At 31.6% G+C, this 26,093-nt stretch overlaps 1 protein-coding gene across 2 annotated transcripts in view; it reads right to left on the reverse strand.

Annotated features, from left to right (window-relative positions):
• Positions 1 to 26,093, reverse strand: part of LOC118201421 (uncharacterized) — a 426,452-nt gene that overhangs the window by 288,850 nt on the left and 111,509 nt on the right. Inside the window, exon 1 of one of the 2 annotated variants that reach the window (XM_085821883.1) lies at positions 4,826 to 4,997. The exons of the other annotated variant lie outside the window; for it this stretch is intronic. Coding sequence (XP_085678009.1) covers positions 4,826 to 4,862 — 37 coding nt within the window. The 5' untranslated portion in view covers positions 4,863 to 4,997. Of the gene's footprint in view, positions 1 to 4,825; positions 4,998 to 26,093 lie in introns of those variants that run through there. 2 annotated transcript variants of the gene reach the window in all.

Below are 26,093 nucleotides of genomic sequence, written 5' to 3' on the forward strand. Positions count from 1 at the left end.
GCACTCGCACAAACATCTTTTCTGACGCCAAGGCAATAAGAGTTATGACAATAATAATTATTTTTAAGTAATATAAATTTAAGTAAAGCCTTTTTCAGATGTAAAAGTCTTCAAAAATATATTACCGTAAGAAACATTTTTAGTCAAATTTAAAGTTAAATTATTATTAAATTAAATTGATTTCATAATGTATTTTCAAATTCAATAAAGTATTGAGATACTGTATAAAATAATGTCAGAATTTTATTTCGGTTTAAACTAATTTATTTAGTTGTTTTAATTTCATTTTTTACGAGTTCTTTCGGTTTGTTATGAATTACTTTAAGTTTCTGTAATTAAACTTTGGTATTTTCGGCAATCCAATTTAATTAATTTTTGGATTGTTTCTAAGTCAATATCTGCCATTTTACTATTTTTCAGAATATTTCCATTAGAAATAATGGTCTTGCCTAATTTTATTGAAAACGATCCCATACCGTTTGTATGGGATTAAAATCTGGACATTCAGCTGAAACAGTTATATAATGTGTATAGTCCCTCGTATATGCAGTAGGGGAGCTATTATATTTATATATTCAACAGGGTAATTATAATCTTCTCACATACCCTAGAGCAATCTATATTCTCGATCATCTGCATAAAATATGAATGAGCTTTGCGTCTCTTCCTTGAAGCAGTTTTATGTCAGGCAATGGTTTCATGTTTAGAATATTTTATTTCAAATTTGATTTTAAAATGTCTTGTTACACAAATATTTTCTATTATGCAGTCAGATGCCATGTTACCAGCTCCATGCAACCCGAATCATTTAACTACCGCAGCTATGTTTCACAACATTACGGGGAGGTCTTAGTTCAAATTCAATATTTAATTTTTTCAAATTTTTTCTTCTTCTTTGAGATTTTCAAAATATTAAATTGTAAAGTGAACTCTCATCCTAATGGCTAACGCACAAAATTTCCTTAACAAGGGCGAGTTATCGCATTTATAGTTACCTGAAGTAAACACAAAACAAGTCAAATGACTAACAAACAGAAGTCAAATGGCTAAATGGCTAGCACACAACAAATTTCTAACACATTTCAAATTGACCGTAAACGCAAAAACAAGTGAAATCAAAATCAAAATAAGATTTATTAATCCCTTCTTAATGTCTTGAAATTGAAATTATAGCACAAACTAAATCAAGGACATATTGTATTAAACCTATTTCAAAGATGAGACTGTTTGCCCTGATCATGAACTTAATGAATGAAAAGCAAAATTCTATTTCAAAGGTTAAAATATCTGATCCATCTAATCTATTCTAAATTCGTAAATCACTTAGAGTAGCTAATAACTAAATTTTGGCGCTTTTAAAGGATTCAACGGGAATTAGTCTTCAGTGAGACAGCAAGGATGTAGCGAACGCTTTAAAAGGCGACAGTTCAACTTGAACTCTTCCTTTTACATTATGTCGCATACTTTTAAAATGTTACAACTTTTGATGTTAATAAAATGTTGACATGAACCATGAAGAATGGGATAAGTTGAACTCAAAATTTGCCTGTTAGTAATATTTAAAAATAACTAGTTAACTGTAAGAAAGCTTTCCTTTATGGTTTATTTAACTGATATTGAGTATTTTCTAGTAATTTTTCTAGATTTGTTTCCTTTCTATGATTAATAGTGATTTTACCTTGCAATCATTTTTACTCTCAGGAAAACGAATGTTTGATTCTACAAATCTAGTTTCAGTTTATATACATTTCATTTTTCAAATTTCAGATTTTTCTATAATATCGATCATTCATTCATTTTTTACTTTTCAATTTTCTGAAGCGTATTTACTTTTCACTTTTAGATTGTTTTCAATTCCAGGTGACTTTTAGTTTACAATCTCCGCTTAGAAATGAAAATTGTCTTGTTTTATAGCTTGAAAAGTTAATTTTAGGTTATAAATCTATACTAAATTTTTCCTACGATTTGACTCGAGCATTCGAATAATTATTTGAGTTCAATTTTTTTCCTTAAAATATTGGTTTAATTGCCACAGAAATCAAATGTTTCTTAAATGCATGAAAGAATACATTTTTATTCATCCCTAAAGGTTTAATTTGCTTCTAAGCATCCGCAATTTGAGAATTGTGGAGCTATTGACATTTTAGGGTGTCTTTAGTTATTTTATTGATTCTAAAGAAGTGAGACAATAATCTTCAGCTGAAAGCTGCAACTGTAACTCTTAACCAGCTGGGTCTTACTTTATATTAAATATATTTATGTGGGTCTGGGATTAAATAAGCTAAAAAAATAGAGAAATAAAGGTGTGGTAATTTTTTAATTCAAATTTTTAATTCAGTCTTAAAAAATATCTTACATTTTCATGGGAAGGAACTTACAGCTGGTACTCCCAAATATGCTAACTATTATGCAAGATATTCGAAAAGCTGACGATAAGATCTATTTTTTAAAGTAGGGAACTCACATATGTTTTTCCAGTTATATAATGTTCTAAAAATAAGATAAATTATTATATGGCAACAGTTTCAATAATATGAATGAGAGGTTTTTTTTTAATTATTAAACCCAAATATTTAACTCAGAGCTTTGCTCAGAACAAATGTTCAGCTCTAAAAATTTCTTCGCGCTGTTTAAATTCAGGTACAGTATCACTTTAATATGCAAAATTCTCGTATATATTCTAGAAAGAATTCATCAACTTAATAATTTTTAGTTCCTGATACGCTAACCAAAAACACTCCAATATTTCCCCCTTAAATTTTGGAAGAAGCTCGATAACAACAGCGGTTCGTTTTCAAAATTAATGGTTTTATATTGGGCAAAACGCTACTTTTGTTTTTAACTTTCTAACTAGCCCCAAAAACGGTTAACTGCTAATAACTCTGCAAAGTTTATGCCTAAAGTTTTAGAATCCTTTAATTTATGTTTCTAAAGCAAAATGAACGACTAGCTAGAATATTCTCCTTATAAGCATCGTGCAAATTAAAATGTAAATAGTTTCAGTACTGGGGTACGACCCCAGTACTGAAACTATTTAACGAAATTCTTAATCTTATTTTGGGAAACATCGTAAATGAAAATATTGGTCTAAAATCAATATTTAAGTAAATAAAAACTCTATTTAAGCACCGATTATGTTCCGAAAGAAAAAGCATGTAAATTATCTAAATGTAAGGAAAAAGGAAAATTTATTTGAAAATCATAAAAATTCATCTTCTTTTGTTGCTGTTTTTACATAGTATTAAGTAATCTGCATCAGTTTTCTCGACTGTGGGTATATAAACACAATACAAATTGCATATGTTATAATTTTTTAAAACATACTGCGTGTCAAAGAAACTAATACAATTGATAAAGTAATGGAAAGACGTAAGTTGCAATTAAAAATATCTTAATTCCACCCTGTTCTAAAGATATTTAGATTGATTTAAGGTGATATGAATTAAAACTCTTTGTTTATTCGTTAAATTAATAACAGCGCTGTTTCATTCACTATGTTTGTAAGCGAAAAAATGCTATCAGTTAAATTAAATGTCAAAACATTTTACACAGTTTTTTTTTTTTTTTTTTTTTAATTTAAACTTTCTTCAAAGATTTGTAGTAATGGAATTACTTAAGTCAAATTAATGGCATTACAAATGTTCATTCATTTGTTTTGTTTTTTAATTATTGTAGATCGAAATATGCGAGCTGATAGAGGTGAAGGCACAATGTTTGGGGATGTTTCGTTACTTCTAAGATGAGCATATTAGTTTTCGTAGAGAGTAATAAATATTCTTAGATAATTAAAAATTCTTAAATAAAACCTACGAAACAGCTGCATGAAAACATGGAATCCAAAATTCATTCAAGTTCTATTAGGATAAAGATCCTAAGCACACAGCCCTATAAACATTGTTAAATAAAACCTACAAAACATTTACATGAAAACATTGAATTCAAAATTTATTCAAGTTCTATTAGGATAATAATACAGTCGTAAAGGTTCGCTTCTAGTTTTTACACTACTGTCCTCAACTTGTTGAAATTTTTCCATATTTCCAGGACTTAAATACTATCGAACATGTATGGAGGAAATTGGATTAAAGAATAAAGAAATATGGCATTTTTTCCAAGGCTCTACTAAAAGCAATTTTTATGGAAGAATGGAAAATTCTTATGGCGGAGGAATTAGTTTAATCGATAACAAAGCGGATAAATAGTCTCATTTTAGCTAAAGGTATCCAAGAAATCTTAATTGTCTCTCAACTTCCAAGGTTTTATTAAATATAACTTATTTGTTCAAAAGTGTCCTTATGCTTATGGGAGCTCTACTTTTTTTTTTCTTTACCAAAAACGCTGCGGATAACTGTTATCAAAACTAACAGGTTCTAAAACGTATGACCAGTAGGTATAGTGAAAGAGAAAAACAAAATCATTTCGCAGTAACTGGTATTTGCAAATCTGAAAAACACAAGTGTCCGAAAATAAATGAGAGGCGCCATTAAGAACATCTTTTTCCCCTGTACAAATTTTTCAAGAATGCGCAGTCCTTTTATTCTAGAATATCTCACATTTTTGGCCAGTTCTTTATGTTAATCATCTGAACATGCTACATCTTTAAGCGATTTGCATAATTAAGTAATGCACTTTAATATCTTAGTGTGCTTTTAATTATCAGCAAGTATGCAGTATGAGCGAACAAAATGCTAACATTAAATTTAAAAAAAGTCCGTCTTAGAAGAATTGCTGGGTAAGTCAAAAGTGTTTTTAGAGTTGAAATCACTTTTTAAATAAACAGTAACACTGTCCGTCATGCTTAGAAAATTTAAATAAAAGCGCTTACTTAGCACGTAATTCTTGTATCCATTTTTAGTATACATTCTCCAGGAATTGTGCCACGATTCATATCAGCATTCGAATGCTTTTCGGAGCAGTTTTTCGCGGCTGCAAAAGCGCTCGCTTTCAGACCGAAACTACACTTGTGTACATCAGCTCGTCGCCTAACGTCGAATGACTGCACAAAAGCGCTGCCCGGAATAGCTCACGTGACAACCCTGGCGCGGAAGGAAGTAAGTTTTCCCGGATCGCTCAAAACTACCCTTGGACAAACCGGATATGGTAAAATGCGAAACCGGAAACTAGAAAAACATGGAGTATGTGGAGCTGAGAATTAATCAAAATCCATTACGACAGAGTACTTTTTCCTTTCCTCTCGCAAAAGTCATAAGCGGAGGAATATCGTCTGCTTTTTCAAAGTTGTAGACAGAACAATAAAATAAAAAAAAAGGAAATAGATTGGGTAGAGTTGTTTTCTAACTGCTTGCACGACATTGTCTTTTTTACTTCGTTTCCTGTTCTGCTCGTTTTCTAGTAAGCTTCTATTGCTGGCAAAGAACAGTTGAAAATATTATTTCAAATTCTATTGAGATGTCACATTTCAGCAGCTGTTTATGATGTTGTGGTATCGTTGAAACGGAGCTAAACTCTGAATTGTTTTTTGAAACATGCATATATTCTGCAACCATTTTGTGAAACAAGTGTTTTATACAAAATAGGTAGTTTTATTTCAGAAATTCAGATTTTATTTTCGATCAAATTTTTAGAGTGAAAACTATAACTATCGTATGACTTCCAACCTTCAAAATTAAGAAACAAAATAGCATAAATATGAAATATATTTAAATAAATTTTTAAATAGTTTCTATTTGTTTAACATTTATGATTTAATTAATTCTTTTCATAAGATGTTTTGATGGTTTATGCCTTAAACACTTTAAATTCAATCCTTATTGTTTTGAAATATTTAAAATAATTCTGCTGGAATATAAATGATAACTAAAATAATAATTGCTTAAAGAATTTTAACTTTCTGAGAACAAAATATTTATGCCGGTTATCCTTAAAATTTGAGAATGATTTGAGATTTTATTCAGAAGCTTCGTACTACTTCCTAAATCATTCTATAAAGACTACATGATCCTCTTCTCGATGAAAGTATTTTTCTTTACTATAACTCAAATAACATTAAAACAGCTGTAAAATTACTTTAATATTCAACTTAAAAATATATAATACAATTAAATATTTACTCAATAACCGAAAAATGTAGCAAATAAATTTAAAAATTTCTCTAATAGAGGGAAACCCAGCGGAATAAATAGCAAAATGGCTATGTTTTATGCGTTCTTAGGGAACTTTTTCGCTATTATTCTTGTATTTATGAACTAAACGATAAATTTCTTTCTTCTAAATATAAATACTTGCTCAAGCTCGAAAACAAAACAAATCTAAAACACGGTATCAGTTATTTTCTAGATCGCGGTTAAACTCTAGGTTGAATGCTGAATTTCCCCAGAGAGATAAAACAGTTAAAATCCAGACAAAAGCCTATTAATAAACACTAATAATAGAATTTTAATATTAATTAAATTTACAATTTTTTCAACAAAAACGACATATTAAAAACAAAATTAGTTGCTATAACTTGATTCGCATTTACTTTCTAACTAAAATATGATTACTCTTCAGATCTGTTATAATCGCATTTCTACCAGGAATAAGACAAATGCGTTAACCAAAGCATTATTACTTAGTTTACTTGAAATCTGTCAACAATTAACAAAACCATACTTTGGTGCCACTTATATTTATTATCGCATTTGCACAACTTCATGTTTTCGGAAAAGATCGGCCTTTCCGAAAAAAATACATACACACACAAAAAAAGTCAATAAAAAGTATTTTATGTCAACAAGTCAACATCGATACCATTTTCAAGCTTATGACCTTTCTTTAGTAATGCTGCAAGTAATATTAGGGACAATTACTGTTTCTTATGCTTTGAATGCGATAAACCGCGCATAAATTCGTGAAAATATGTAAAAGTGAATAACAAGGTACACCAAGATTTTTTAAGTTGTACTAACTTTGATTCCCATGCTGACATAGCTCCCCTCAATTTGCGACTAAAGAAATCCTCTGAAATGTGATTTGATATCATAATAGGCACAGTAATATTAGAGCGAAGTCAGTTTCGGAGTGGAATTAGTAACCGTAAACTGAAGTAGAATATCTCCAAAAAAAAATAGTTTCTCGCTTTTAATCACGTAAATTTGTTCAGCGGAATACATTATATCCAAACTCAAATTTTTTCAAAAATTTAAAATAATTTAATTCAATATTTTTATTGATTCGTTAAAAATAAAATGCTAATCTAAATCTTAGATAAATGTGTTTTCTTCATTCCGATTATATCCTTCATACTAATATCTTAATATTCTAATTGAAAGTTGGACTACTTTTATAAACGCATGCTGGAATTAACGCATTTTAGCCGCCCAGACGGCATAGTGGTTATGGTAGCCGACTGCAATACCGAAGGGCCTGGATTCGAATCTCAGAGAAGGCATGATTGTAAATTGTCCGGCCCTTCACAGGAGGTAACGGTGGCCGTCTATTAGGTGTCTCAATAATAAAATGACCACGACTTCTGGCCTTAGTAGTGGCGAAACCGAAATGGATAGTGCCCGCCATTAAGAATAAATAACTAAAAAGTAAACGCATATTTTATACATTTACTGGTATACAAATTTCCTTTACACTAATTACTTCAAGAATATATAGAAGTTGACTGTTTAGTTAAAAGTACTGAAAAAATTCAAAAAATATCATAAAATGCTCTAAAATTTTTAATTAATTAGTTTTGCCTTTTGTATTACAATTTCTATTACTCTTTCTATGCATATATCGTATTTCTCTTTAGAACTACTCCATAGAACTGCTGTTTAGGATAACATATATTTAACAAGCTGTTTTTGTTTAAAATAATGATCCTATTTTACCCTGACATGAAGTTATAACATCACATTTGTAGGGCAAAATATCATTGAAAAATGATCAACATAGTGTGATGTGTCTTTATAAAGACATTAAGGAATTAAGGCAAAATTTGATGCCGCTTGATGGAAATGATACTAACTTACATGATCACCAAACTGTATATCTTTTGAAGCGAAAGTGTGAAAAATGTCTAGTTAGGAGTTTACATATTCGTAAATAATTGTGTTCATTATAATAAAGAATTTGAAAAAAGCTTCCAGAAGACAATTCAGTGAAATTGAACTCCTGAATCTGTCAGAAAAGAATTAATATTAGAGTATTCAAACATGGCAGAGAGGGTGTATTTGAAAATATCGCAGGCAAAAACGTCGAGAGAAAAAAACGTAAAGGGAAAATTTCGTAATACAAAACATCGTGGGAGAAAAGAACTGCAAAAATTTCGCAATTTTTAAACGCATCGTACAACATATCGTGGTAAAAAGTGAAGGAGCTACAAATCATCGCATGAAGATAAAACCGAAGACAGGCATTTTCTGATTATGAAATTATAAGTGCATTTTCATATAGTTATTTATGAGCAACAGAAAAAGTAAGATTTTTAATTTCATAGTTTTGCATTGATTTAAAGTTTGCATTGAAAGAACAAGAAGGAAACTTAAGCATTCAAAATTTAGAAATTAATAAATATTAATGCTATGTGCAGCAGTTTGTAGAATTTTAAACTTATGTCTTTTACTAAAGTCGTTATTTAATTAACCTTTTATCAAGACGTATTAGTAGATTTTGATGAAAAAATATAGTACAAAAACATCTGGAAAGAAAAAGATGCGTGAGCTTAAATTTCTACTGACTGCTACACGTAGCATTAAATTTTACTAATTTCCAGGTTTTTAAGGTTTAAATTTCTTTCTTGATTTTTCCGAAAACATAGAGGTCAAATATTATTTGTTTCACTACGAGAAAATCCACTTAAAATGTTTTAGTTAGTAAACGCATGTCTGCAATGTTAACATCAAGAGATGATTTGTAGGTGTTTTATACTTTACATTGATGTTTTGTATCGTTATATTTTAAAACTACGATGTTATAACACTATTTTATTATTTAACACGATGTTTTAGATCTCGACGAGTAAGAAATGCGATGTTTTTTCCTTGCTATATTTTCTCCCACTATATTTTTGCAGGACGACCTTTTTCCCTTTGTGTTATTTTCTCCTCGAATGTTTCGTCCGTGATGCTTCCATCGCACAGCGTAAAAAGGTTATCCATTGTTTTAACATTTGATCAAAGACACCGCTAGAAATGCGATCTGAGAATCTTGAAATTTTCTAGCACTACCACGAACCGGTCAAGATAATTTTTGGATTGATTGCATTAAAATTTAGGCGACTTTTTTCCACAAAGATTTTACACGTCAGTTTACGAAGATTTTGTATAAATGTATGCTAATGTTGATATATTTCCAATATTTTCATCCATTTCAATTTTTACTTGGTTTGCCGACAATTTTTGGCTAGTTTGCCCTGGTCTGACCGCCCCTTGGCAAAGTGGCTAGCGCGTCGCGCAGCTGCACCACAGGTCCGGGGTTCCATCTCCAGGCTGGGCAAGGGTGACTCAGCCTTCATGTGCTGATGCACTGCTGGGCCCAAAGGTCAAGAAAGTAGAAAAAGGGCACTGCAGACAGTGGCCCATTAGGATTGTCGTGCCACTGAGATTAGTTTAGCCTACATTCTGAGTATGGAACAAAATGTTTTTAATATCAGGATGATGGGAAAAATTAATTTTACTTAACGACTTCACGCAATGAAAGACAAAGAAGGCTCAGCTGTAAAATTTTGCGCATTGTGAAATAAAAGGATAACCAGCTGAAAGATTGCTTACTTAAAATTCATTGTTGCAATTAAGATAACTTTATTATTTTGAGTTCAAACTAAAAACTGATATTGTATTATCAGTTGAATTTCTTGATACTCTATGACTACTGAAAAATTTGAAAATAGTTAGAGTTCATTTTATTAAAGGTACTTTGTATACTTTTCCTACCTGCGCGTCTACGGCTGTGTGTTTACCGTTATAATTATGATTTCTTTTAATTTAAAATAATTTTTAGAGTGTTTAAACCTATTAGGACCGCAGGTAATTTTAAGATTTCACGTTATGAGAAAAGCTAAATAAGTTTTATTTCATCCACACAATTGTGTCGCAAATAATAATCGATAATAGATGCATACCTATTTGGGTTTATCATTTATAGTTTCCATTCTATAATAAATAAATTTCTTGTCGCATTTACCATAAACTAAATTTTACTCCAGAAATACCAGTTAAATTATGTCCACAAAGCCAGATAATAACACAAAATAGATCATATTACTAAATTATATTTGCATGCATGACTCTTAATCTAAAAATAACCAGTTTTCTAGCATTATTTTAGTAAAATAAAGCACTTGATTTCCATTAATTTCGCTCATTTGTATCAATTCTGGAGAACATGTTAAAAACTCGACGATTGAAATTAAAGAAGAAAATTCGATGTTCGATGTTCTTTCCCTTAAGAAACATTCCCTGAAAACTATTAAAATGCAGTCTCTCTATAACTTTCGAAATATTATTACAGTATCAAATCATCAACCTAAATTTCATCAAAAAGCTGAGTGAAAAACAAATCGGATACAGGAACTCTTAAAAACTACAAAAGGAACAACAGCTTTTCGAAGTCAGTGACCTAGGAAGATCTTTTCTTTTTACCAAGATCAGATTTTTCTGAAGTGTAAAAATTATTCTTTTTTTTTCCTTCTTATTGATATTCTTATTTTGGGCTTTCGGCCTTTTACCTTTAACAAGAGTACCGTTGAGTTTTCTCACTAATCAGTCAATCGAACTTGTATGAAATCAACATATCAAGATTAAAAAGGTATACATAAAAATAATTTTGTAATTTTTATCCACCAGAAGCAATTAAAATTTCTGTATGTTTAGATATAACATTGCGATTCGTCTGTAATGCAAGTCATTTGCCTTTCCTAGCTCTCAAACGCTTACCAAAGGTACACTGCAGCTGCCTTATGCAGCTATTCCTGCTCCGTCTTCAGCCTCAAAGGAAATTAAAATTGTATAGTAAAATTGCGTACATGTCTTTTAGCAATCGTAACCTATTCTTCGTTTTTTTTTTCAAGCTACCTTCTTCCGGAATTGTCTTCAAAGATTTCTTTGCCTTGTTCGTGTTTTTTGAACTGTCGCGATGTTTCACTTTCTTGTAACATCTTTACAAAGGATGCTGTTATCTAATCTTACTTTATTTCCTCTATTTTCTGCGTTTTATTTCCTTCGTTAGTTACTGTTTCGGTTGTTTCACTTTCTTGTTTCTACTTCATATTACTTTCAGTTCTTCTAATCCCATTCAGATGGGTCTTCAATAGTAGAACTTCCTGCGATTTCTTTGCACTTGGCACAAATAGTTGCCCCATAACTTTCATTTTCATTCTTAAGAAAGGGCAGCTTATCCATCAGATAGATTAAAACTTCTCTTCATGCCCACAACTGTAATCTATATTTCTGTACATCGTTCCTAATCCACTGTATTCTTTTGGCCGTTAGAAATATATGTAGCTTAGTGTTTCCATTTTTTGGTGCTTAGTTATAGTATTATGTTACTGGCCCATTTATAACTGACATCCCCAGCAATTTGCCACTTCTCATGGATGTTGTTCTCCCATTCCACATGGCAAAATATAAGCTATTATTTTTTTAAGTTAGAAATATTTATTTTGTAAAAAATTGAGAGATTGAAAAACATTATATGTGCTTTTTACTTTAACCCTAGTTTACATTTTCCGATAAAATCGCAACTGATATATTTCACAGTGTGTCTTAGTCTTGGAATTCATAATATTAAATTCTTAACTTTATGAACATTTTCAGTATTATTTTAGTTAATAAAATACTAATGGTTTCGAAACGATGAAATTGAGAACAATAACTAAATCATCCATAAATGCCACCTGATAGTGAAAAGAAAACTATTTCAAAAATCTTCCTTTTGGAAGATATAAATACAATATAAATAAAAATATATAACGAAATTATTAAAAAAAATTGTATAAAATAAATATTGGAAGAAAGAAAAAATTCACAGGAGTACCCTGACGTTCAGGAAACGCTTCCATTTTCTTTTGTAAAATGTATCGGGAATTTAAAGGAACAATTTTCATTTAGTTTTCTAAGATTTTTCCAGACACATTTTTCAGCAAATAATGCCTTTCCTGCAGATATACAGACTTTCTTTTTAATACGATAATTTTATACATGAGTTATTTTCTTATAATGTTTGATAAATTTTTAAAAAAATATAGTGCAGACATTTTAGAAAAATTCTGAAGATTTTAACATAAAAGCAGAAACGACAAGATAAATTCTGTAGCCAATGTATATAATGCATTATGTTAATAATGTTTTTAATTATGATTATGAGTTCGTTTAGTTACTGAAAAAGCACATGAGTTTTGTTACTTAAGTAGTTGATATGGCCTCTTGATAGAAATGAAATTTTTAACATGTTTTAAAACTGCGTTACAAAATGCTGACAAAACTCAATTTTGTACTCGTATTATGGATAGTTTGAAATTATTTCACAACATGTGTCTCCTACATTCCTAATTAGTTATGAAAGAAAAATCGGGTAATTAATTTTGCATAGTAATGGTGTAAGGATCTTAAATTTTACTAACGTTTATTTTATTTTAAATCTTTACTATCACTTCTTATTTTCTACTTCCGGCCAGAATTATAAGCGTTAAAGTATTTATGCAAAGTTTGTCTGGCGAACGCCAAGTATTTAAGTTGTGGCTTTTTGCCAAACGAGAGAGAGGAAGCAGTTAGTCGAAGCAGGCCGCTTACCTTAGAAGTTTACTCAGTTGCTGGTTGCCTTCCAGGCCAGAGGTTTTTAATCCTCTTGATAATTTTTAAACGTATTGTAGTGTTCACAGTTCTCTGTACTACATACGGCTTCCTGTTAATATAAGGCCAATCTTCCACGTTTATTATTTTAAAGTTAAATTAGAGTTTAGTTTTATTTTTATACTTTTACGTTTTGACCCCAAGTAGCGGGTCTGTGTATTTCCGAAGTACGGAAGTTATTGTAAATAGAGGAAAATAAAGGGTTTTGTATACCCTTCTTGTGTATCCTGTCTATCTTCCCACAGTCATTGAACATACCTTTAGTAAGCTCTCTGTTCCGAGTCAGGTCCTTGCATGTTCCCGAAGAAGGTAAGACGGAACATTGAACCTGATAATGGATTTATTATTCTGACTAAGACTTATCTCTTTATCAGATATTTATAATGATAAGAGCAAATCATAAACAGGATTCTGCTTCGAGCATATTTTAATAAATTATGCAATCATCGAAACCGTTTCCCGATTTTAAATGAAAGAACCTCAAATCTTGAGAGTCCATAGGGAGAAAAGAGAAACAAAAAATTATAATTTGTAAAAATATTTTATTTGCTATAGTTCTTGACTGTAACATATGGATAAGTTTTTATTATACGCGCAATGAAATCTGAAATAAGCAATGACCGAATGAAAAAAGTTAACAATTTAAATTATAAAATATATTTATTAAATATGCTGCAGTTTTCTGTTTACATTGCTCTAATCTTTTAACATTAACTGATTTCTTAGTTTTAATTTAAGTGTACTATAGATTTCATTGCGATAAATCTTAACACAGATAAGCTGCTCAATTGTAAATATTAAAAAGTAACTTCATTTTATGTTGCTTGCAATATATGTTATATAAAGGCGATTACAATTGCAAGAAACGTTTGTATAACTGATCATAGACTAATGATTCTAATTTGAGAAAATGAAGCATATGAGCGATGCTTTCAAACTACTAAACTTTCAGTCGCATAGTAAATTTAATAAAAATGTATTATATTCATCTTTTTACGGATCAAGAGGTTACGAAGAAGTGGATGGGATAGCAACATTTTCCTTCGGTTGCACAGGTACAGTCCCACAATATTAACTGCACAATTCTGACCCAGATTTTAAGAAGAATACTTCGGGGTACAGATTTCTAGCAAAGTTCTTCCCTTTTCATTTAGCCACGTTAGAGAATTTTTATTTTGCGAGTCATTTAACTACCTAGATGCCTCAGGAGTCACTACACACTTACAAACATCCACGCCTTCTCTTGGTTTCGAACCTGGGTCCAACGGCACGGGCGTCAGAATCGCTAACCATTATATTAATCAGGGCAGCTTCTCATTGAGGAAAATAGAGCGTTTCCTGTTATTTCTCCAGCCTTCTTAGCGAGCCTTCGTGGTGTAGTGGTCTGCACACTCAGCACGTAATTGAGAGATCAGCGGTTCGATTTCCGGCGAAGGCGTTGCTAATTTTTTATCTTGCTTGCTTCCAAAAATACCTAATGTCTCTACACTGTTACGATCATAATTATTCGATATATCGTAATTAGTATATTTTGCTACTGTACACTACAGACAACGAATATCTAAGTGTTTCACTTTACTGTTTTATTTTTAAAAAAGACGTTCATTTAAAAACTTTCAAACTATCTTTATGCTAAGCGTTCATTATAAGACGTGAGGTAGCTGACCGTCTGGACAAAAAGCGTTCAATTGGAAAATGGATGAAATTAAGAATAAAATGTTGCAGTCAAACAAAGAGTTCGACAAGGATTGCATCGCACTCGAATATGTGCGCCGCGAAGAAATGCTCAATCACAAAGATTTAGTCCTTTTGGAAAAGACACATCTCCATATTGCATCAAGCAAATTATATCTAAAGCTAATAAAAGCTAATAATAAGTCTGTAACTGAAATTTTAAGCGATCTGTTACTTCTAATTGTAGCGCTGTCACCCATTAAAACAATTTGCCTATTTATACCCATTTTCCATTTCCACAGTTTTTGAATATTTTATGGAACGCATTTTCTAATCATCTGGTGAAGATATACTTTGGGATTGCATAAAAAAAGTAATTTTACGAGCAACTAAGGTTGAGCTTTATTAAAAACATCCCGTATGTGGGTTTTCTCTTTCTTATTCTTTTTTAAAAGTTACTTTTTTAATTTAGATTTATTTTCCTTTCAAATCATCTATCCTAACTACGTATAATATCTTCAGTGGTCGTAAAAGATGAAAACAGAACAGATATGAGTGAAGGGAGACATAAAATTAGTAATACTACAACCTTTGAGTTTGGCGTTAAGATATCAATCGATTTCGAGGAAAAACAGGTACAGGCTCCTCTTCGTCAGCAGCAAAGAAATTTTCAAGGCTGGTCTTGCAGATTATTTACTCTTGAGTTTTTCTTCTCCTGACATCTGCAAGACTAGTCTTGCAAATTCGTTGCTCCTGACAAAAACGGACCTCTACCTGTTTGCCCACGAAATCGATTGAGAACTTGACATAAATCTACGCCAAACGCAAGGTTGCTGTTTACTAATTTTATGTCGTAAAAGATGACAGAGGATTACTACAGACATTAATTTCTTAATATTAATCTTTCCAAAAATGTGAATGGAAGGAAGGATCTTGTAAAATAAAAGAAAAGTTTTTTTTATATAATCCTATAAAAAAAATTCCCAACAGTAAATTATTAATAATGTTGAATGAATAAGAATATACCATATTTGTATAAATAGAATTTACAGATATATTCCTGAAAGAATTTACTGACTGAAATATTTTTCAACAACTATTACCAACTTTATTAAAAATCTTTGAAAATAAGCACGAGAAGAGAAGGAAACAAGGGAGAAGAAGTAAAACAAACAAAACTGTTAACTGGATAAATTTGATCTCTAATAAAGATTCCATTTAAGATACATGTGTAACTTGAATACGATCCAGCTGACCTGTGGAAGCCTTTCACGAATATATCCCTTTCCTATATAGATAGCATAAACATATTTATGAGCACGCAAAGTTATCATTATCCCTTGTGTGGGAGAGAATAAAATAATAAAAAATTAATAGTGAATAATGAATAGGAATTAACATTGAGCCCATAAAGTTTATAAACAAATTTAGATTTTATTTACCAACTATCGACCGTAACTGATAATTTACTTGAAGCTAATTACTATAGTTATCGAAAGCTCGTTCTGTCAATTCTATGTCTTAACACAGAATTGGCGGGAGCTCATATGCTGGTGATATCAGAATTTCAGCATTTATTGCTTTCAAATACTCAGGATATAAAACATGTCCCAGTGACACTTATTACTATTGCTTTATATAAATCTAAATAAACGTGATTTAGCTTCTATCCAACGGTATTAAAATCGAATCTTTCTACTAAATAACAATTGGATTGCTGAATCAGACACCCTTGAGAAAAATAACAGAACTTACAAAGGAAACAGCGAACTAACAAAATTCTCTCTTTCTTTGTTCAGTCCTCCCTCCGCCCTTCTAGACCTAAGAATCCAAACTGTATACTTTTGTGCTTTTCCTTACACAGAAGCATCTACTTTCTTTGCTGCGTTTTCCTTTGCATCTTTTCATTTATTTCTGTGCAGTAGCACTATAAGAGAAATAAAGAAGGTATAGCTTATAGCTTACACAGAGATTACTTTTCTTGCTTCATTTGCTGTATAATGAGGTGGAAATAACAAAACTGTGGCTGTAAATTAGAATTACTTACATAAATTGTTTCCAATATCATCAGAAATACAAAGTCATCAATTTTTTCTGGAGAGAAATCATTCGTACAAATCTGTGGAAGGAATGCTTCGTCTTATTAGTGTAAACAAATATGCGTATTGCCAAAAGCGAGCAAAAATGCCAATAAATACCTCAAGACTACATTTATAAGTAAAAACATATTTCTTTACATTAGCAATGGTTCTTATTTTTGCTTTCTATTTTGCACTTCGTCAGTCCTGAATGGACTGTAACAATCCAGCATTCGTCTTGCTAAAGCTAAAGATACGCATCTTGCTAAAGACACATATGCTCTGTTGTGCACTTAGGTGATTTGAAACAGTATCACAGTTTGGATGCAGGCATAATTCCACGACTATAGCCAAAGATAGACCAAGTGTAGTTTCAGCATCATTGAGGTAAGATTAAGGCAATTGGCACTCATGTACCACTACATTACTGGGTAATGTGAGTTGCTTCTGATATATAATGATGTAAATTATATTCATTTACAATTACTATGTTTTATATTGAGTATATGTGATTCGAAAAATTTAAAAATGAATAAAATATGCTAAAAAATCTGAAACTCATTTTTAAATGAGCATATCTTTAGAATTTCTGATACACAGTCTCGCGTACTGCAGATAAAAATGTTTTTTTTCGTACAGTGTCGCCATTGCTCGCTTTGAAGTCGTTGAATTGGTTAATCAAAAATTCGTTAAAGTGTTACTAAATATGAGACTGATAATAAAACAAATTCCAAATTAGGACTTCAAGATGCCTATATTCGGTGGAGAATTACGTTATTCAAACTTTCATGGCTCTATGTAGCGTTGCTTTATGCCAATGCGAGAAACATTCATACAGTTATGCAGATTCTTCATTATTTAATTTATTTTTATATAACAGGGTGATAATATTCGGTGGCAACAACTTGAAAAGTGAAACGGACATTTAAAGTTTTCGACGCCAAATGCCAAAAAGAAATTAATAGCCCTTCTGGGCTAAAAATTTGTATTACATTTATATCTATTAAACATGCCACCAAGCATTTAAATACATGACTTTGTACTATTTTCTACAGGTACAAAATTTGTTCTGCTCAAGCACGTTAGTCTCAGCACAATATATTTCACTTGGAATATATACATAACGGATGCTTACAGCCATCTATTGAGTAACAGGGAATAAAAAAAATGAAAACTTAGGAAAACAGAAATGAATTATAAATAAAACCTGATGTGCTAAGATCTGTAAGCAAAGAATTAAAACCTGTTCAAGAAACGTGTTAAATTGATTAAGTGTGCTTTCCAAACTGTGGGTAGCGACCACAGCCAGCAATAAGAACGGACACGTAAACTCTGAAGTCATGTGATCCGACGTTTTGAACTCCGTCTGAATAATCTGATATTTGTGTAAAATATGCATGTGGCAGTCGTTGCTCAAGAAATAAGATAAAAGGCTCCTTTGGAGGTTAAAGGATCTTGCTGAAAATGATGCACAAAATCGTAACATCCCAATACCTGACGAAAACATAGACGCACAAACGCGGTGTTTGCTCCATCTTGCACAGATTTCTACTTTATGAGTTATCTAATTCAGACTTGTGTTCCTGCAGCTTCGAAGGAGTGCAGAATGTCGAACATTTGTTGTTCTATTGTTCAAAGCTTAGGAAAGGACGAAAAGAACTCATTTCTAAGTTAAACTCTGTAAACATTACATTTCCTCCCAATCTTCATGTATTTGTTCAAGATAAAATGACATTCTCTTTCCTTTGTATATTTATCTTTTGCCTGTAATGTGTGAATTTATAAGTTTATTTTATTTTGTTCTGCGTTGTTGCATTTATTTCGTTTTACTTACCCCTGCAAGCCGTGTGCAATACTAGTTAGTGGTGCAAAAGGAATTAAAATATTCACTAAAAAATATTCCGGAAATTAAATTTAATTTTAATAAAAGAATAAATAATTTCTTCAGCAAACTCTGTAGAGACATTAGGTATATTTTTGGAAGCAGGAAAGATGAAAAATGAGCATACGCCTTCGCCGGGAATCGAACCACGGACCCCTGGAATACCGACCCAGTGTGCAGAACTACTACACCACGAAGGCACGCTAGGAAAGCGGGAGAAAGACTTTATATACTCCCCTTTTTAAAGGGCGACTGGGGTTTTCAGGAGATCCAGTTGCCAAATCCTGGGTGTGGAGAAATCTCATCCAACACCCTATTAGTTCGGGCGCCACTGTAGAGTCATTAGGTTAGTTAGAAAAGCCGGAGATAGGAAAAATGAACAACCGCCTTCGCCGGGAATCAAACTATGGACCTCTGGAATACCGGCCCAGCGTGCAGAACCAGTACACCACGAAGGCACGCTAGGAAGGCGGGAGAAATACCTTATATATTCCCCTTTTTAAAGGGCGACTAAACCTAGTCGCCAAATCTCGGGTAGGGAGAATCATTATAGACAACCCTTTTAGTTCGGGCGCCACTGTAGAGACATTAGGACTTTTTTCGAAGCAGGCAAGATGAAGAATCAGCAATGGCCTTCGCCGGGAATCGAACCACGGACTCTGAAATACCGCCTCGGTGTGCTGACCACTACACCACGAAGGCGAGAGAAATACCTTATATATTTCCCCCTTTTAAAGGGCGACTAGGGCTTTAGGGGACCTAGTCGCCAAATCTCGGGTGTGGAGAATCATCATCCGCAACCCTTTTAGTTCGGTCGCCACTGTAGAGACATTAGGTTAACTGGAAAAGCCGGAGAGATGAAAATTGAGCAAACGCCTTCGCCGGGAATCGAACCACGGACCTCTGGAATACGGACTCAGCGTGCAGAACCACTACACCACGAAGGCACTCTAGGAAAGCGGGAGAAATACCTTACAATTCATATGGATTGCCTAAAAGTTTAAGAAGTTTAAAATTACTGAGGAAAAGCTTTGGCTTGGACTTAATATTATCGACATAGTTACTGCTGCAGAATTTAACATTTTTGTTCTTAGTAAGACGAATACTCCTTTCGACTTTCATTGGAATTTTTCTTCTCTTCATCTCAATTAGAGAAAAATTTCGCTTTTTTCGGGGATTAGAGTCTAAATTATCGTCTACTATTTGATATTTTAGTTTTCATGGAAAATGGCGCTTTCAAAGAAGCATTGTTTAAGGGGGCGGCTATGATTGTGCTTATCCATATCTAGTTATTAAAAAAATCTGTGAAAGCAATGGTTATTCGATATCTAAAGCTACTACAGGTAATATTGTCAACAAGAAAAGACTTCAAAGTTTGGCTTCAAGTAGAAAAAGTTTCCAAATACATATCCAAGGAAAAAAAGCGGAATGTTTCGAATGTTACAAAGGTAAGATCTTTAATGTTAAAAGAAAATACGCCAAGTTAATGACAGTTGCAAAATCATTTAAATCCTCAATATCAGCTATAAACAAAATGGGAAAATATTATCACATTATATGAATCTTGGGTGTATTTAAATGATTGCAATAAAGAGAGATCCAATTTTTATCATCAGAGAGGAGGAAAAAATATTAAAACATGGTTCAGAGAATCTAAAAAACTTCTCCAAAGGGATTTATGATTTCTGCTAGATTTTCATGTAACATTTCTCTTAGATTTTCATGTAAAAATAAAGAGATTGGAGTAAAAATGTTAAGATCAACTCCACATATTATCAAGAACATATTTCATAACCAATTTTTAAATATTAAATACCTTCTTTTTACTCACAGTGCCATCAATCAGTAAAACTGCTTTAAGATAGAGCCAGGAGCCAAACGTTAAACTCCTGGAAAAAAAGGGAACAGAAAATGGATATCAAGACTATACCCTTCAATCACAACCTACTAAATTTCTTGATGTGTCACACATGGTTTTTTAAGCTTTTAGTCTTTGAAAAAGCGTATTGCTCAAACATCGATCTAAAATCCTTTTTGGATTTCTGAAACTTGGTCAAGAGGAATGGGATAAAATATCTCATCTGATACTACAAAAGGATTTGTCTTGAAAATTAAGGTGTGGAAAGATAGTGACAATAGGGTTAAAATATAGAACATTTAAAAAAGTGATTTAGGTAAAATATTTCTGTACAATGAAAATTGTCTGAAAACGTGTGAATATCTTCTTAGTTAACGTAGATTGCTGCAAACCTAAATGGCCTACTACAACCAAAATGGCCTCAAAGAAGAAAATCAGAAGGAAGAAATCCTTGTTTACACGAAAATGATAAATATTTTGTTGTATCGTGGAGGCAACTGTATCTTCTTAATTTTCACGTTCCCATTTAGAAGGAGGTACTTAAATATGAAGCTATAATACTGTAGGTATTACTGATATATTACTGATATTACTGATATATGTTTACTGACATAACTCAAATTTGAGTGACGAATTTTTAGTTTCGTTAGAATTCATTTGACGCTTTCTATTTTAGTATCAAAGAAAGCACGATGAAGCACCAGCTCTATATTTTGAACAAACATTCCAGCTTCAGAGCATTGCATCGAAACCTTAAGCAGATGGCAACTGTGTGTTCGTCGTAGCAATATTTTGATTTGGACTAAATTAAAGAAACAAAATCTGATAAGTACAACACATGACTTCCTTGTACGGAATATTAAATTATACGCATTTTTTTTTTTTTTTTTGCATTTCATTTAAACTTATTGGATTGAATTAAATTTACTTCGCCGATAGCGCATAAAACACAACAGAATGCACTCTTTCACAAAATTCACTATATTTGTTTACCATAGCGAAACACTGGGCCTAGGTTCACTTAACAGCGTTACATTTCATTAATTTTTTAACTATGTTCATGTCTATGTCGTAACATAATTAAGAGGCAATCGGCTAATACGGCCTTCACCAATATATTATGATGATTATTATTATTATTTAACTCAGAATGCGTAAATTTTATGTCATATTAAGAATTATCTAATCGTTGCCACATGTTCTATTCAAATACTACAATAAATCTAGAATGATGTATAAAAGAAATTAAGCAAAGAACAAAAAAAAAAAAAAAAAAAAAAAAGGTTTTTCACAGACGATTCAGTATTTCTCATTCAATTAATTCTGTTCTCACTTCGCAACAATACATAAACTCTCAAAATGTCTGTATTGTAATTTATGAAGTAAATCTTAAGCATTTATTTCCTCGAATAAATTCCAGAATGGATTAAGCATGATTTAATTCGCAACAATAAAAGAAGGCGTTATCTTTGCTCTCTACTATTCTGCTGTTTCAAATGTAAACACATATGTCCACCGTGGTAAAAATAATTAGGCTTAGAGGCCCTTAAACAACTTTTAAATTGTTGATAATTCTAAAAATTTTGCATGTAGATATACTAAAAGCATGAAAACCTTAATCGGAAGATAAGATTATTTAATCATTTTTAAAGCAAAAAAAAAAAAAAAAAAAAAAAATGCTTTACAAACATATAAGAATAAAGAAACTGAGATTACTGAGCTGAGTAACAGAGTATATATATATATATATATATATATATATATACATATATTTACATACTTTTGGTGAGGCCGATTACAATGAAACTATGGGGTGCACATCTACATGTTATAGCAATGTTTGTGCTGCCCTTACGTACAGATGGCACGCAAAAACATCGTTAACTTTCATTCATTCGATAGCGGTCAAAATGGATATTTTCGCTGAAATATGATACCTGAAATTTTCGCGATTACAATACTTCCTTTTTACTTCGTACAAGGAAGTAAAAAACTGCAGTTCGCAAGAACTTAATATTTAAATTCCTGATTCTATATTTAATCTTTTTTAAGAACTGTTTGTTCATCTTTTGTTGATCTAAATTGAGTTACTTCAAAACATGTAAGCGATTTATCACTCTGACGCCATGTAATACGCGTGCAAAATTAATATATAAAAAACATTAATTTAACTATCTTTTGTAGTTTTACAAATATAGACAAAATGAGGAAAACTTAAAACGTCGGTTGTGTTTGACACTAAAAGCTTCACTGTCAGATGACCTATCATACAAATGTATAGTAAATTAAATTCCTTAAAGAAAGACTACAGGTATCCCTCTTATCAAACGAACCAAATGGAAGTACTTTACTTACCATCAAGACGGCAATGGGATTTTATACGGCATCAAATCAATACTATTTCCTTTCCGATATCACTAAGCTAAATCGGCAGAAGCAACCATGCAGCAACAAAGCTGCTGTTTCCGCAACAAAGCATGAGTTGCAGCTAACACGCTATAGTCTTTAAATTGCTTGCACATGCTTCACATTTTCAGAATTTTCTGTTCTGAAGGAATATATGTGATATGAATCAAAGGAAATTAAAGATAGCACAGTGTTTAACGTAACTGTTAAATTGCGTTTAATTACATAACTGTTTAATTACCTAATTAAATAACGTAACTATTAATTAAACGTAACTGTTTATGGAATTTAAAATAAATATCGCATGTTTACTACTAAATCTCAAAAATTTGTTTTTCTCATAGTAATCTCCATATTAATCTCACAAGTTTCTTTTTAATGTTTTCTGTAATTTTCTGACACACTCTTACTATAGGCTGTTGATAAATAAGCTGGAGATCAATGTTTCCAAAAACCTTTAGCATTTATATACGTTGTCATCTTTTCAAGATTGTTATATTTTCCTCTGCTCATTTTGTCTATATTTGTAAGAATCGTTACTAAAAGTATTCCAATACAAAGTGTTCAAGTGTATGCGTAGTTACATTTCCCGGATCTGTTGGGATTAAAATGATGAAATAAGAGCTTGAACATAACATCTTTGTAAATGATTATTTCTCTACCTCTATTAATATTCTAAGATGTCACCATATTGGTTAAAATTCTCTCTGATATTTTCAATATATATATGTAATTTCTTATTTTTTCTGTTTTGCGATTGATTGGATTGGATTATGTAATATGTCAAAGCATACGAAGACTGTCTGTCTAAATTAAGGGATGCCTTTGTGGAGGACTTTCTAAGAAACTGGCTTGTATACACGTTACACATGGGGAAAATCATGAAAACGCCATGCAGCCAGCGCTTTCGTGGGATTCGAACCTCGGACCGAATTCTGTTTTGGGAAATGAGTAAGCATATTTCTATTTTTTTTTAGGAATTATTTGTTTCACAGTATAAAAGGTTGCGTGCATTATTTTTTCTATCTATCGTAAATCCTCAAAATGATGACACAAATTCGTTTCATTAGAAAATTCACAGGTTTAAGTAATTTTAGTATACAATATGCGGATATATATATAGTATTGGTTAAAAAAATTTAAAAACTCTCCTTTTCTCCTCATCTCATCTATACTTGAAAAGGGCAAACAAAATCAATTTCTACGTTAAAAAGAAACTAGGTGGAATGTAATTAGTGTATTACAAGGTAAGTTCATCTTTAAAGATTATTGAGTTTTTTAGACCAAAGAAGGGCTATTAGTCTCAAAACGTGATTTTGCGTTGTATCACTATAAAAGCGTGAATCACTTTTTAAATTGTTGCCACCAAATATTATCGCCCTGTATTATATTTAAAGAAATTAAATAATGAAGAATTTGCATGAATGTATGCATGTTTTTCGCATTGTGAAAACAGCGTTACCTAGAGCCATGAAATTTTGAATACAAATTTGACAGATAAAAATAAAACATATTCACTCGAAAATGATTCTTCGACTACTTATTAGTTTAATTATTGCTAAATGCTTACCGAGATTAAATATATACTGATATAAGAGGTTAGTTGAAAAAAAAAAAAAAAAAAAAAAAACTGGCAAACTTATTTGCCAAAATTTTATAGTGTAACTTCTTCTAATAACTAGCTACCCTCTTCGCAATCATTTCTCGCTTAAAAATCAATCAAAGCAAATCCTTCTCATTGCTCTCAACTTGCATATTAAGGATCTGAAGTGAGTCAGGTGTTTTAAGCTTATTGCCGCGAACATGTATAATTGTACTGAGGTGTGCTGTGTAATCTGAAACATTGTTGAGGAACTCAAGTGGTTTGGAGAAATTTGCAGATGTTTAGACTAGTAAACATATGTTCAGAACAGTAGTTATTATAACAGAATTAAAATCAGGAAATAAGATGCCATCTCTCCTTAGTTTGCGTTCAGACCTCTTGTAATAAATAGTTTGCTCGAGTAGCAGTATTTAATACTAATGCGTCAAATCCAACTTTGAGAACTTAAAATCCTTTTGTTATTAAACTCATTAATGTAAGGACGTTTATATAATCTAATTTGAATCTATATCCTAAATTCTTCGTTACTATAATCACAATCTTATCAGCCACAATATAATTACGTGAAGATCAAATAGGTAGATCAGTGTGGCTACTAATATAATTCATTTCATTTGAATTCGTAACCCATTTCTCAATTTCATACTCGCTTCAGCATAACTAGATACTTCTCTACAGACCATTAACAAGCTTCGTCTGCTCAACATTGTAAATTTAATGCGTCACATATAAACATTTTAGTATTCTGAGACATTTCATTTTCATGTTAATACTTTTCATAAATTTATACGAAATCTTACGTTCTGACTCATTTTGGCTTATTAAATATGCTTTCAGAAATATGTTTAACTACTTATTGCTTTAATTATTTCAAAGGGTGAGGCATGTTTCATTTTTGAATTTCTTAGCATAGATATATATCATATCTCATTGTTGAATAATTTTGTGTAAGTTTGTCACCTTGATCTCACTGAAAAGCAAATATACTTTCAGCAAAAACGTTTTCTGCATTTTAATGCACAAGGAAAAAACCTTTTTTTCTGTACTGTAATTCAGTATAAATAAATAAAATCAGTTCATAAAATATCTGATGTGTGCACCACATGACTGCCTTGTACGAAATATTAAATTATACGCATTTTTTTTTATTCCATTTAAACTTATTGGATTGAATTAAATCTACTTCGTCGATAGCACCTAAATCACAATAAAATAAATGCACTCTTTAAAATTCCCTATATTTGTTTACCATTAAATCTACTTCGTCGATAACGCATAAACCAAAATAGAATAAATGCACTCTTTAAAATTCACTTTATTTGTTTACCATAGCGACACTCTGGACCTAGGTTCACTTAACAGCTCTACATTTCAGTCATTTTTTAACTATGTCTTATGACTTAGTAAGAGGCAATCGACCATTAACGCCCTTTACCAGTATATTATACTTGACTTTTAAATGCTTGAGGAATCGAGTAAGTTGTATCCAATAATATGAAAGTACTTGTGCACATGCTGTGCTAGAACTCAGAGATTACTAGCGACGGAGGCTCCTATGTCGCCGTCCGTAGAATAAGTAAATTTTGAACAAATGAGGCGCTCGTATGGCGCCATCTATTAGTAGGGATGAAAAGCATTTTAGTTGACTGGAGCTCTGCTTGCGCCATCTCTTGCAGGATGTATTGTAAGGCATTTTTAAAATTTAATAAAAATTATTCTTCTGATAAGTAATAATTGGAAAGTGAAATGATGAAAAACACAATTTGCAGTACATTGAAACGTTTCACCAAGCGTAAAAACTATTTACATA

This window comes from Stegodyphus dumicola, chromosome 8, assembly GCF_044657685.1.
Source record: "Stegodyphus dumicola isolate Sdum_Otavi_A_Nest chromosome 8, ASM4465768v1".
Classification (NCBI taxonomy): domain Eukaryota; kingdom Metazoa; phylum Arthropoda; class Arachnida; order Araneae; family Eresidae; genus Stegodyphus; species Stegodyphus dumicola.